We start from the raw sequence: 14,181 nt of genomic DNA, 5'->3' as shown, positions 1-14,181 counted from the left end.
GGTTGCTCAGAATGACAGGGCCTGATAGCTCCTAATAGGGCCATTAGGGAGTGTCTTTGTCTTAGATGTGAAAGGCTTACATATTAATGAGGTGATTACGCCCCTTCGCATAAAGCTTTCTCACACAAAACACGTCTTACAGTTTTTAAATCAATATATTGTCTTATCTGAATGAGCAGTCAGGATGATTTTCACATAGTTTTGGAGCAAATATTCTAGGCTACGTGATACAATTTTCAAAAGTCTTGTGAAAAAATAATCAGTATGGGTTTCATGAGCTTATTACAGTGACAATTTTTTATTTTTTTTTCACAAACCACATATAAACGTCTATCTCAAAACTACAAACTTTCACATACATGCTGCTGATATATTATTGTAGCAGAGTTTGTGCTGAATACAGTGTAATCAGACTTTAGCCATGAAAATGCCACATAAGTAACAGAAATAAGCACAAATGTCAGAGCATGTCAGAACACCTCCAGGCCCAGAAAACACCTCAAACCCCAGAGGGTTAAGAGTGGGTATTGAATCTAAGTTTCGTTAAATATACAATTATGTCGTCTGCAAATAGCGAAATCTTGTGTTCTAGGCCTGCAATTTCAATTCCCTTTATACCTGGGCATGTTCTAAGCACAACTGCAGGGTTTAGGGAAGGTAAATGATCCTCCAGTCAAAGGGCTAAAATCTTGGCTATAACTTTGGCATCGAAATTCATTAAAAAAAATTGGTCTATATGATTCACATCTGTCTTGGTGCTTATCAGGTTTGGGGATGAGTGTTATTAACGCATCTCTAAGAGAAGGGGGAAGGCAGCCCCTCGAGTAGAGACTCTTTATACATTTCTAATAGCGGAAACACTAATTTATCTTTAAAGGTTATGTATACATCAATTGTTATCCCATCAGGGCCAGCTGTTTTACCACTCTTCATCTTCACTATAGCATTTAAAATTTCTTCATTAGTTAAGGGTTCATCCAATTGTCTTTTGGCTTCACTGTTCAGTAGGGGTGGAACGGTACACAGAAGTCACGGTTCGGTTCATACCTCGGTTCAGACATCATGGTTCGGTACGAGTTCGGTACAATGGAGGGAAAAGCAAAACTTGCATGTCTCAGGCTGTACCACATAGTGTCATACAGTCTCTCCCCTGAACTAGCTGCAACATTGCCTGAAGTGTGGAAAGTAAGATGTAAACAAAATAAGACAATCAGCTATAAAACTGAAAATAAAGCATCTCTTATTTATGTGCAGACGCACGAGCGCAAGGGTGCGTTGGGTGCGGTTTTTTCGCGCACGGCCGAGCTTCGAGCCGCATCTGGCCGAGCATGTACATCTCACAGCACCGGCACCCAGTTCTTGCGTCTAAATTAGTTGCTTACATTAACAAAATTAGTCTACAATAGCAGACATAAGCGCTTTAAATAAAAATAAATGGCCATGTTTTATAAAAAGTAGGGATGTCCCAATACCACTTTTTGCAGAACGAGTCCGATACCGATACTTTCATTTTTGGTACTCGCCAATACCGTAACCGATACCTGAATTTTCACTGCATTTGTAATTTTTAAATGTATTAGTAGATAAACCAAAATAATATATATCATATTAGTTGGCTTAATTTGTTCATCAAATATATATATTTCTTTCAGTTATTTTCATGCTTAATTAAGCCTGATAAAATGCATTGTATGAGCTTCTGTTACTGTCACTGTTCATTCTATTGCTCTATCATATTCTATCTTTCATTTAATAGCCACAGCACATATTTAGAGCTGTTTCAGCAGGGCTCAGTGCTGAGGATCGGGTCAGTGGTTCAAATGTTTGTCAAAACCAGTGAAATATCAATTATTTTATCCAATTTTGATACTAAAACGAATTACCAGCCTAATTAATGTGAATTTAAAACAAGTAAACAGTCAGTAACAAAATAAAAACAAACAATCAAATTACAAATAGGACAAATAAATACAATAAAACAAAGAAAGGCAAATGAGATAAAGAGAGTTTTTCAGGTAGATCTAAAAGGTACAGAAATTTGAATAGAGTAATCAAATGTGAAAAAAAGCATATTCATTACTGTATAAATTATATATAGATGGATATTTTTGTAAAGTTGAAAAGGGTAGCCTATTCAGTCAAGAGCAGTGAGTATTTCTTTGTCCTTTGTTTGATTAACATTAAAACACAGAAGCAGGTTTATCAAACTGCTGCCCCTTTAAGACCGAACGCACGGACCGCATTTGAACATGCTACGTTCATTTGAGATATAACTGACTTTGTTTACTATAGGATACTCGCCAAGATTGGCGTTTTTACATAATTTTGTGTGAATTCGTCTGTACAACCGCAAGACGTGAAAGACAATTTAATTCAGTATTCGCGCGCTGAGACGCTGGTTTGCGGGGCGCGCGCTTTGGATGTTTGCGTTCATAGGACTTCTTGACCTGCACACGTTCTGTAATAATGTAGGGAACCACTCGTTATACTTAAATCAGGTAACAGTTCATGTTTTACTTTACTTGCATATACGATTTAGTTTTCATCCAAATAACATGTGCTGAGTGAACGATCAGCAATCAAGAGCATTCAACAGAAGTGCGTGTGCTCTCTCTCTCTCTCTCGTCAGTTAACGTTAATAATAAGCTACATGCCTCGTTTTATTTTCTTTGCCATTGACATCTGACTGAACAAACTTTCCACTGATGTCTGTTTAAAGGGATGTGCTCGACCAGCTCGCGCGTCTATGCCTCAGTTCACCTAGACAAAGCACTCGCTGCGGCCAGTTTCATTTCGCAAAATGTACGTGGTATCGGCAAATTTTTATGAGTATGAGTACGAGTATATGAGGACAGTATCGCCCCGATGCCAGTATCGGTATCGGGCCATCCCTAAAAAGGTTCACAAAACTAAATAAAAATGTTTAGAAATTATGTAAGATAACGTTAATTTAGTTGTAGGTTACGTTCTCATATCCATTTTTTTTTTCTAATGTCACAAGGAATAATCTGGTTTACTGCTTTACTCGATTCTTTTATAGTGTGGGTTTGGTGTACTAAAGTGTTGTTGTACTGAAATAAACATTCACAAGTGTACCTTACTTCTCACCGCTGATTCCTGATGGTTTAGAGGGCAATTACACTGAGTCGCACCCTGTCGTTTCAAAGAATAGTAGCCTACACCGGCGAGTATAAATGCCTCGTCCATTTTGGGAGGCTCGCGCTGCGGAGGCAGGCGAAAGTTAGACAAACCTAGCTTAAGGCAGGGCTCCAGATTAGGTGTCCCTAAAGAACCCGCGTATCTAACAGTAGTTCCGCATTACATTTATTAATTTGCACGCGAGTTTTATTTATTTTTATACCGTGTATTCTCCGTGTAAATTCATGCACCGAACCATGACGCCCGTACCGATTCGGTTCGATACGAATACATGTACCGTTCCACCCCTACTGTTCATAGATGGGAACTTGAGATTGTCTAAAAATATAGTTTGCTGCATACTCTGACCTGTAGATTCTGCAGTATATTCAATTCAATTCAAATTTATTTGTATAGCGCTTTTCACAAAACATATTGTTTCAAAGCAGCTTTACAGAAAGTGCATTTCAGAAATGTACATAGAAAAATAAAGTTAGTTAATCATGTATTAATTTAGGGCATAACATATCGCCAGCGTTGAATCGTCTCTTCACGGGCGTCGAGTCGTCTCTTCACGGGTGTTTGGCAGTGTTGGGAAAGTTCACTTTCTACATGAACTAGTTCAAAGTTCAGTTCACAAATTTTAAAATGAACTAGTTCAGTTCATAGTTCATATACTCAAAATTTTGAACTAAGTTCACAGTTCCAAAAATGAACTAGTTCGTTCTTTTTTTCCATGTTGCTGCAAGATATTATTTTTCAAAATTATTGCCACAGCCCATATAGAAGAACCACAGACAATTATTTTATCAGTTTTAACACTGAAGCTATGCGTCAGATTTTTCCCATCCTCACTGACCTTGTCATAAAACTCGTTTAAATGATCATACGACGCCTCCTTGCTGCTTTTTGTTTTTATTTGATTTGTAACGTAAGTGATGAGTCGTTCACGAACAATCCATTCATTGCATCTGTCACGTGACAAATGAACGAAAGACTCGAGGTAAAGTAATTATATGTTCCCTGTAAACGATTTTTGACTGCATTATAATGATTTCTTAATTCAGAATATGATCAAGATGGCGTAGGTGGATGTGTTTGGGGAATTTGCCATTTAAACATATATAACATTTAAAGCCCCTTAAATGAACGAAATGATTCGAAAAAACATTTGTTCATTTTGATGAACGAGATCGAACAAGAGAGTCAGTAGACACTGGTGGCTGGTGTTGCCAGATTGGGTGTTTTTTCCGCTACATATTAAGGCCGGTTTTAGGTGGGTTTTCGCCTGGAAGGTTCTATTGAAATCTGGCATCCTATTGAACGAAGTTTTAAACTGAGAGAGCGTGGCGTTCACAGACACCAGAATGAACGAGTTCACAGTAACGTTCATCGGGCAGTAATCCGGTACGTTCAGTTCACGTTCGCCCAAAATATGAACGAGTTCATGAACTATCGTTCAATGAACGCGTTCAGGCACAACACTGGTGTTTGGGCATCTGAAGTTTCCATGAGAGGCTGGATACAAACTGGAGCTGACGAACTCTACTAGCGTCCCAAGATAACAACAGAAAAGCAGATGGGAAATAATTGGATCGATGGATTGTAGGGCGATAGAAGATCCGTTAAATACCCAGGAGCTAAACCATTTAGGGCTTTATAGGTCAGTAGTAATACTTCGTAATTGATACGGAACTTAATAGGTAACCAGTGTAGAGATGATAGAATTGGTGTTATATGATCATATTTTCTTGACCTAGTAAGAACTCTATCTGCTGCATTTTGGACTAACTGTAGCTTGTTTATTGAGGATGCAGGACAACCAGCTAATAAAGCATTACAGTAATCTAGTCTCGAGGTCATGAATGCATGAACTAACTTTTCTGCATCAGAAACTGAGAGCATGTCACGTAGCTTAGCAATGTTTCTAAGGTGGAATGTTTCTTTTACTGTAGTGGATAAAGTAACAGGACATCCTTCTAAATTAAAGTTGTATTGTAAGAGGTTTTGTGGGCAGTTTTTTGGGCCAATAAGTAATATCCCCTTTTTATCTGAATTTAATAGCAGAAAATTACACGTCATCCAGTATTTTACAACTTTAACACCCTGTCAATTTAGATAATTTAGTGTTTTCATCTGGTCGTGATGAAATATATAATTGAGTGTCATCAGCATAACAGTGAAAACTAATTATAACGATTATAACGAAAGACTTGTTAACGAAATACTTGGTGAAAGTTTCATTAATCTCCACTGGATCTGATGTCAGATTTCCAGCTGTTGTGTTAATGCTGTTTATTGCTTTACTCGATTACCTGCTCATTTGTTGTCTAAATAAACATCCAGTTTGCTTAATCTCTGTCTTATGAGTCTGATTCCGTAACAGGTAGGACCTGTTCCCAACCTCATATTATTTCATAGGGCCCAAAATTTCTAGGGTGCCCCTGTAGGCAGGTGAGAAGTCTTAGCCTGGATGCCAGCCGAACTTAGCCCCGCCCACAAAATATTTAGGTCGGGAAGTTCGGTCTGGACTCGATCCATTGAGGATCTATTATGCCCGAACAAAAATTTTTCGGACCAATCAAACTGTCAGGGCGGGCTTTATACGATGATGGACAGATGAGCAACGGTAACGTAATCATCCACGTCATCAAAGAGCGCTTGGGTTGAATTCGTTTACAACAAAGATGACTGCCGCTGGAGAATTGAGATTTCACGAGTTCACACTTACAAATAAGTCAGATAGAATAAATGCATGTCTGGCATGCTGTCCGAGGAGAGGGCAGGCTTGGTATTCGGCCCGAACCCAAAGTACTCCCCCAGTATTCCAGGCTGTGGAAGAACAGGCCGAGAGTGAGTGGAGGGATGCTGAAAACTGTCAAGGAATGTTAGGTGAGTTGACAGAGTGAATAAATATATGCTTCCTCTCATGCTGATAGTGTAGACGGTAATTGTTTGATGACAAGTTGATTGGATTGATTATTTGAACGTGCTCCTCCCGAACTTTTTTTATAAAACATTATGTGTAGATTCCACCATTGCGTCTGTTTATAGAAGATATCGACAGCGCATTCATTTTAAAAGAGGAACAGAGAACCGCGATCAAGGCATTTGTCGATCGGAAACATGAATGAAGAACATGCGTCACTTACTCCATTGCTCTGATTGGTTGTAGGTCTATCCAATTGAGTGCAGAGGCATTTTCCTTCCTGGTTCGGTTGAAACACGCCCCATAATCACAGCCCAATGGAGCAGTTTCAGACTCACATTCTGACTAGAATCGGAGTATGACGACGTCAGGCTAGAGAAGTCTTGCTCATCAAGAATATCTGGGTTGAAGGGGCAGATGCCAGTGCACACAAAGACTATGCTGTATGACCAACTAAAGTCAATTGCTGCCACAGAGAGGTCTGACCAATGATTGTTGAGGAGGAGCAGCACTTTCGACTCCAGGGTCATACGGGTGTGTCAGGCAAAGTGTTGGAGAAAGGCAAGAAAGTATACATCCTGCATCCACCCTGAACTATTAGCAGAACCAGTAGAGCCGATGGGGCTATTCCTCACAAAGTGGTCCTGGAACTTCTTCCTGGGAAAGATGAAGAACGAGGGAATGCAATTTCCTTGTGCATTAACAGCAAATGCAATAGTGACCAATGTCCCCCTCTCCCCAGAGGTCACTTCACCGACCTAGCTTCCCCTTGGCGGCGCTTAATTTTATCTGGCACCTGGACCGTCGTGGTACCTAAAATTTAATTATAAACTTTGATGAGCTTTCATGAACATTTGTAAGTCTTATATGCCTAGATGTGTGTGTATTGTTAGTGTTTGTGTATAGTTACACATTTATTTACATTAGTTTTATTATTTCTATATCTGTATTAATTACTTTGTTTTTGTTTCTTTGTATGTTTTTATTATATAGGTGTGTGTGTGTAGTGTTTTTTTATAATTACATATTTATTTACCTCATAGTTTTATAATCTGTATATATTTATCTGTGTAGGCTACAGTATGTTTTTATTATTAAGGTCTATAGTTTATAAAATTTTATAAAGGTAACAAAGATTTGTCCCATGTACTTTAAACCAGTGGTTTTCAAACCCTGGGTCGCGACCCTCGGGTGGGTCGCGAGAATTAAAAAATGGGTCGCCAGTGAGTTTTTAAAAATGTTACTAAAATAATTAATTCCGTTTTCTAATAATAATAATAATAATAATAATAACTTTGAATAGAAGTACACTAAAAAATCATTCAAATAAATGCAAAATAAATAATCCACATGTCACCTGACCAGCTGGCCCACGTACATACAATCAATCAGCTCGAATACAAAAAAAAAAAAAAAACTTGCGCGCAGTGTTGTTGATACAGCCATTTTCTTTTTCTCACTGAGATGATGCAACATCTTCGGTAGCGTGACATTAGTAGCCCGTATTGAATTTATTTTATGCTGAACATGAGGCAAGCCAAAGTCAAAAAGCATTTATGATTTTTTCACAAGAAAAAGAGATCCAGAGACCGCGACCCCTTTAAATGAAGCAGCAGAAAACGCAGTCAGTCATCAAACCCTGCCGCAAACAGCGGAGATCAGCAGGGAAGATAACGAAGGCGATGCATGTGAACAGAGTAGCAGTACTTGCCCAGCAAAGAAAAAGCAGAAATCCGGAGTAAGGCCATATAAAGATGTTTTTTTGAAGTTTGGTTTTGTCAACTGTTCGGACGCAGTCCGTGCTGCAATACCAATGTGCGTAATATGCGGTGAAAAGTTGGCAAATGAAAGTTTGAAACCAGCGAAGTTGGAAAGACATTTAAGTACACGCCATGCAGATCTTGCGGACAAACCATTATCTTTTTTTCAGAGGAAGTCTCAAGAAATTCAGTCATCAGCTCAGTTACTCAGCAGAAGTGTGACATACAATGACAAATTGTACTTGGCATCTTATAAAGTTTCATATCGTGTTGTCAAAGAAAAAGCGCCACACACAGTTGCAGAGCGATTAATTGCTGCACTAGACATAGTTAAAACAGTTCTGGATGAAAAGGCATCTGAAAAGCTCAAACTAATTCCTCTTAGTGACAATACAGTGTCACGTCGAATTGTGGATATTGCCCAGAATTTAGAAGAACAGCTCATAGCGAGACTGAAGTCAGCGAGGGATTTTGCTATGCAGCTGGATGAGAGCACTGACGTTGCATCAAGCGCTACATTTCTTGTTTATGTTCGGTACATTTGGCAAGGTGAATTTCTTGAAGATCTTCTGTGCTTGCCTAACATTGCCTTCTAGCACCTCAGGAGCACATATTTTTGAACAATTAAATGCATTCATAACAAAATGCGGTCTCGATTGGGCCAATTGCAAAGGCATCACCAGCGATGGGGCGGCCAACCTCACTGGCAAAAATAGCGGAGTTGTCAGAAGGATTAAGGATGCAGCAGGACACAACATTGTTTGGTATCATTGTTTTATTCATCGTGAAGCGTTGGCATCAAAAGGAATCCCACCTGAGCTTGAAGTAGTGATGAGAGACACTGTCAAAGTTGTGAACTACATTAAAGGCAGTGCTCTTAATAGCCGACTTTTCGAGGCCCTGTGTGCTGAAATGGGAGCCGAGCACAAACATTTACTCTTTCATACAGACGTGAGATGGCTGTCGAAGGGTAGGGTGCTCAGCCGAGTGTACGAATTGAGGGATGAAATACATGCTTTTCTTACTGATAAACTGTCACCTCTCGCAAGCCTATTCAGTGATGAGAAATGGCTTTTAACCCTTTCTTATCTGGCTGACATATTTTCTGTTCTAAACGAACTGAATCTAAAACTACAAGGACGGGAGGACAACATTTTCAGACATTGTGAACAAATTCAGGCTTTCCAGAAATCACTCGAACTCTGGCAGCTGCGACTCAAAACCGCGAGCTACTATATGTTCCCGACAATGATGAAACGCATTGAAGAAAACGATGTGCCCAATGAATCGGTCGCTGGCCTGACGCGTCTCATTCAGTCACATCTGGATGCACTGATGGGGAAATTTTCTCGCTACTTTCCCCAGGCGAAGTTCGATGAATTAAAAGACAAGCGGTGGGTGAAAAATCCCTTTGACTTTGAAACTCCAGATTCAATTGCTGAATTGAATTTAACTCCTTCTGAAGAATCAGAAATGCTCCAACTAACCGGTGACAGCACTTTGAAAACTCGTCACAAAACAGAAAAATCGTCTTTGTTCTGGATTGGCCTCTTCACCGAGTATCCCATGCTGAGCAAAGCAAGCATTTCATTGCTACTACCCTTCACCACAACCTATATGTGTGAAACTGGATTCTCAGTTTTAACCAAAATGAAGACGAAACAACGAAACAAACTGAATGCTTCTCCGGACATGCGTGTTGCCCTCTCATCCTGCGAACCGGCTTGGGACCAAATTATGCAGAATAAGCAGGCCCACCCTTCTCATTAATATATATTAGGCCTACTCGTTCGCTCAACACACACACTCGTTCGCTCCATCGGCAGCAACACACACACACACACTCATTCGCTCCCTCGACAGCAACACACACACACACACACACTCATTCGCTCCATCGGCAGCAACACACACACACACACACACACACACACACACACACACACACACACACTCGTTTGCTCCATCGGCAGCAACACACACACACACACACACACACACACACACTCGTTCGCTCCATCAGCAGCAACACACACACACTCGTTCGTTCCATCGGCAGCACACACACTCGTTCGCTCCATCGGCAGCAACACACACACACACACACACACACACACTCGTTCGCTCCATTGGCAGCAACATTGGTTGGGTGACAGTTACTTTGTTACTGGTTCTATTCTGAATGTTACATTTAAAGGATTTGTTGTGGAATATGTTTTGTGTCTTTTTTTATGCATGCAGCAAACGATAGTAGGCATTTAATTGGTTAAAATTATTACGATGGTTAATGGTTAACAGGTTAATTAGCATCCCAGCTAGATCAAATTAGTGCAGAATCAACTTTGCATTGCAATCGCGTCAAGGATCATCCAGTGCACGTGCATCAACAAAAGCGGTTAAGAAAAGTGCTGAGCTGATTTTTTGTGCAATCTGTGCACAAGAATAAAGTCAAATACGCCTTTAGCCCCATTGTATAGCCTATAAGTATTCTTATTCTTGGCTTAAGAATAAGCCTATGGGTCGCATCAAAAAAAAAAAAAAGGGTCTCTCTTGAAAACGTTTGAAAACCACTGCTTTAAACCACTGAATCATTGTAACTTTTTTTTAGTTTCAATGAATTGTAAACTTTACCTGTTTCATCTACGTTCCAGATGTCCTTTGAAGAACTGTCTGCAAGTTGTTAAAAAGAGGACACATTTGTCAACATGACATCATGACTTTGCGTAAACATACACGCCACTTTCAAGTCAAGTGGCGTGTTATCTATACCAGGGGTTTTCAAAGTGGGGGCCGCCAGGGGGGCCGCAGCAAGTTGGAAAAAAAAGCGGAAAAAAAAGTTTTAAAAAATTTATATTTATATAAAATATTAAATATTTGCTAATATGAGTATTGTTATGAAATAACATTATAATAATTAGTTGCATAGCCTTTCTGAACATTATACTTTTAATGTTAATCTTTTAGAGATTAACTGATTAATCGGCTAGTGACAAGAATTGGCCGATTTTCACGTGATTTTCAGTCTGACATATGCCGATTCAAATGCACTCGGGCGCCACATGAATAACATCGCGCAACATCAGCATCACACATGCACACAGAATGCACATGTAGGAAACCTTTGTGAATTACGGCCGTTTCAGACCGCGAGCGTCGTGTGAGCAGCGCGAATGTTTTTCGGCGTTCATGTTCAGTGAGTGTATTCACACCGGGAGCAGGAGCAGCGCGTGAGCGTCAAGCAGGAGCGTCGCATGAACAGTAGTGAAGCGGAGGGTTTCGGCGCCGAGTCTATTTTTGCTGCGCTGCTCACGCTCAATTAAAGTGAAGGCACACTTTTATGGACAAAATAAATATGATTTCACACAAAAAGTACTACCTAAAATGCACATAATTTGCATGTATAGTGTGTTTTGAACAAGAACTGGAGTAGGATTTTTGTCTTAAGACAAAAATATTTATAGAAAATGTATCCATTTAAACTTGTTTTTATTAATCAGTTTGGGTGAAAGTGGTGTTTTATTATATATATATATATATATATATATATATATATATATGAATGAAATCAGAATCGGCTAAAATCTGTATCGGCAGGTCAAACTCAATGAAAATCGGAATCTGCCTTGAAAATTGTAATCGGTGCATCTCTATAATCTTTCTGATATCAAACACCATCACATAATCTGATGTACACCTAGATGTTTTATTTATTTATTTCTACACGTGCCGTAGTATTGTCGATGGGTTCAATAACACATCCTGCAAAAGGGGGGCCTTGGCCAGAACCTAGTGGTATTTGGGGGGCCTTGGCATGGAAAAGTTTGGGAACCCCTGATCTATACGCATTTTGAGCTATCCGTGTGTATGTCCACGCCGAAACGAACCGTCATCTTCCGCATGTATGTGTACGCCGTTAAATGTCAGAGTGATTCCGCGTGTATGTGTACGCCGTTAAATGTCCGAGCGAAACGAAGCAAAATGTAAATCTACATCTGGGGAGCGATATTTTTTTTTCCTAGGATGGTAGGGGAAGACTCATAAATGGTATTAACCCCAGTGACAGGTAGGTTTAGGGACGGGGTTGGGACGTTATATCGTAACGTTAAGTCACGCGGCGTTGATAAACACGCAGAAAAGCGATTATGCGTGTTGATAGCACGCCAAAAATGGAAATACGAATTGGCGTGTCATACATATGCCATTTCATGAGATCAGCCTGCATCTGTTTTGTTGAAGCTAATTGTGTTACAAATTTTAGGTTGTTATCTCAAAAAATGCAATATTAACCAACCGCAGAACCATACGTCATAGCAGTGTGAGGACGACAGCGCCAGCCTAACAGTCTGATGCCGGAAGTGGACGGAGTTCATGTAAACTATGGCGGAGCAAATGGTTGAACAAGGAAAAGAAGAAGAGAAGAAGGTAAAAAGAAGTTCAATCTTTGTTGGGTGCAACATACTTAAAGTTATACGCTTATGCAAAATGGCTCTAAGTATTTTGTAAGTTAATATTCAACAATACTATTGATCTCTCATTACCATTATATGAGAACTGAACTGAGCTGGACGATGACATCACTGTTTTCTCCAGAATGGCTATATAGATTAATTAACTGAATTAATAACTTTTCTTTTTTTTTTTTTTTTTTACAACAGACTGATTTTGTGATGACAGTACAAATAGGTGGGACTGATGTTGTGATGAAGGACAGTACCCCAGCTGCTTCAATGGTTACAACTGGTGGTGAGTGTTTTCATTCAGGGGTTAAATGGTGGTAACATATTGTTGAAATTCTGTGGTGTATTTTTATTTTATGATGTGTATAATTTCCAAAATGTCTTCACTGCAACAGGAATGGTTTGTGACATTAAATACTTGTCTGCCAGTAGAAGTAGTTGGGATTTCCAGCCAAGTGATTGGCAGTTATCAATGGTAATATTGTTTGTTTTTATCACACTTTTAATAACACATTTTATGTATACTGAATATAATTTTAGTCTCTTTATCTTAATCTGTGGTAAAGCTTGAACAGATTTTGAGTAAAAATGACAGAGATGAGACAATTGCTCAAGTTGGAAGCATTAAACTGCAGCAAAAAGATTTCTTGACCTTGGGCCTCAATGCAGAGCTTGAGGCAACAGTAAGTGGACACACAATGCTTTCAAATATAGAAACATTGACCATACAACTAATATATTCGTATTAGTAATTAACTAAAATTATGACCGTGCCACTATTTGTACTGTATTTTATTTTATTTTTTATTCTAAACTGTTTTAATTATTCTTATTTATTTTGATTATTTTAATTTCTATGTAAAGCACTTTGAATTACCATTGTGTATGAAATGTGCTATATAAATAAACTTGCCTTGCCTTATTGGCTACTTTTTATAATCTATTCCTTTGTTCTTTTTGAATACATTCACCACAAACAAGTATGTATTACTACTGAACTGATGCAAACAGTGGAGCACTCGGTTTGCTCTGTTTGTGGTATAAAATGTGATGTCTAATCTCTATCCAGATCAGATGGTGGACCTGTGCCTAGACACGACCACAACGCATCCCTGAAGTGTCAGCAGAGGTTGGGTCAACTAGACTCTCCCCTGTGAAGGGCCTCATCGACACGACAGCCATCGGCACTGATCCTCAACAAACTCGTCTCCATACCGGCGTGACTCCGATCTTCAACCAGATGGAACTGGATAATAATCTGATTGATCCAATCTGACTTCTGACCTGTAACGCTGCCTGGATCATAATCATACACTGTTCGCTCATTGGCCAGAGGAGAACTGGCCCCCGACTGAGCCTGGGTTCTCCCAAGGTTTTTTTCTCCATTCTGTCACTGATGGAGTTTTGGTTCCTGTTACTGTTGCCTTCGGCTTTTGGCTTGCTTAGTAGGGGACATTTAACTTAATATTTAACTATATTATTGATCTGCCTGCATTGACACCATATTTGAGAACTGAACTAAGCTGGACTTATTTTCCTGTTATCTCTGTAAAGCTGCTTTCAAAACAATCTGTATTGTAAAAAGCGCTATAAATAAAGGTGACTTGACGCATCCCTTTCTAAATGATATTGTAATAGTGTCTTGTGTGCATCCACAGGCTCTTAATTCCTGTATACAGGAATATATTAAAATACCCTGTATGAAGTATACCGACATATTATGCAACTTTTCAGATCAGCACACGTTAGACAGGTGAAGGTGCAGAAACCCTGATATTTAACCTCAGTGTTGTATTGCATTGTAATTAAAATCCAATTCATACGTTTACACAAGCAAACGTATGGAAAAGAATGAGTTAAAACAAAACATTAACATTAATGTGTTTTCGTTATGAGA

The 14,181-nt window shown here is 39.3% G+C and overlaps 2 protein-coding genes across 2 annotated transcripts in view; one reads left to right on the top strand and one right to left on the bottom strand.

Moving 5' to 3' along the window:
* The window catches only part of LOC311289246 (membrane-spanning 4-domains subfamily A member 8-like), a 450,268-nt gene that overhangs the window by 72,557 nt on the left and 363,530 nt on the right, over positions 1-14,181 (bottom strand). The gene's annotated exons all lie outside the window — the stretch shown is intronic.
* LOC311289255 (uncharacterized protein) lies at positions 10,383-13,890 on the top strand. Its single transcript, XM_084407100.1, has 5 exons — positions 10,383-12,249; positions 12,483-12,570; positions 12,680-12,759; positions 12,851-12,967; positions 13,354-13,890. The coding sequence occupies exons 1-5, from the start codon at positions 12,205-12,207 to the stop codon at positions 13,375-13,377; spliced, it is 354 nt and encodes a 117-aa protein (XP_084263226.1). The 5' UTR covers positions 10,383-12,204; the 3' UTR covers positions 13,378-13,890.

The sequence above is a fragment of the Rutilus rutilus genome (genome assembly GCF_951802725.1).
Source record: "Rutilus rutilus genome assembly, chromosome: 4".
Taxonomy (NCBI): Eukaryota; Metazoa; Chordata; class Actinopteri; order Cypriniformes; family Leuciscidae; genus Rutilus; species Rutilus rutilus.
Note: the sequence above shows the minus strand (reverse complement) of the source record. Positions and strands in the feature narration are given on the sequence as shown.

Bases quoted from the DNA above. Each gene is read 5' to 3' on its own strand.
- LOC311289255 (XM_084407100.1), top strand. From the start codon at position 12,205: ATGGCGGAGCAAATGGTTGAACAAGGAAAAGAAGAAGAGAAGAAG. The intron at 12,760-12,850 runs GTAATATTGTTT...TCTGTGGTAAAG, and splicing joins GTGATTGGCAGTTATCAATG to CTTGAACAGATTTTGAGTAA. The intron at 12,968-13,353 runs GTAAGTGGACAC...ATCTCTATCCAG, and splicing joins ATGCAGAGCTTGAGGCAACA to ATCAGATGGTGGACCTGTGC.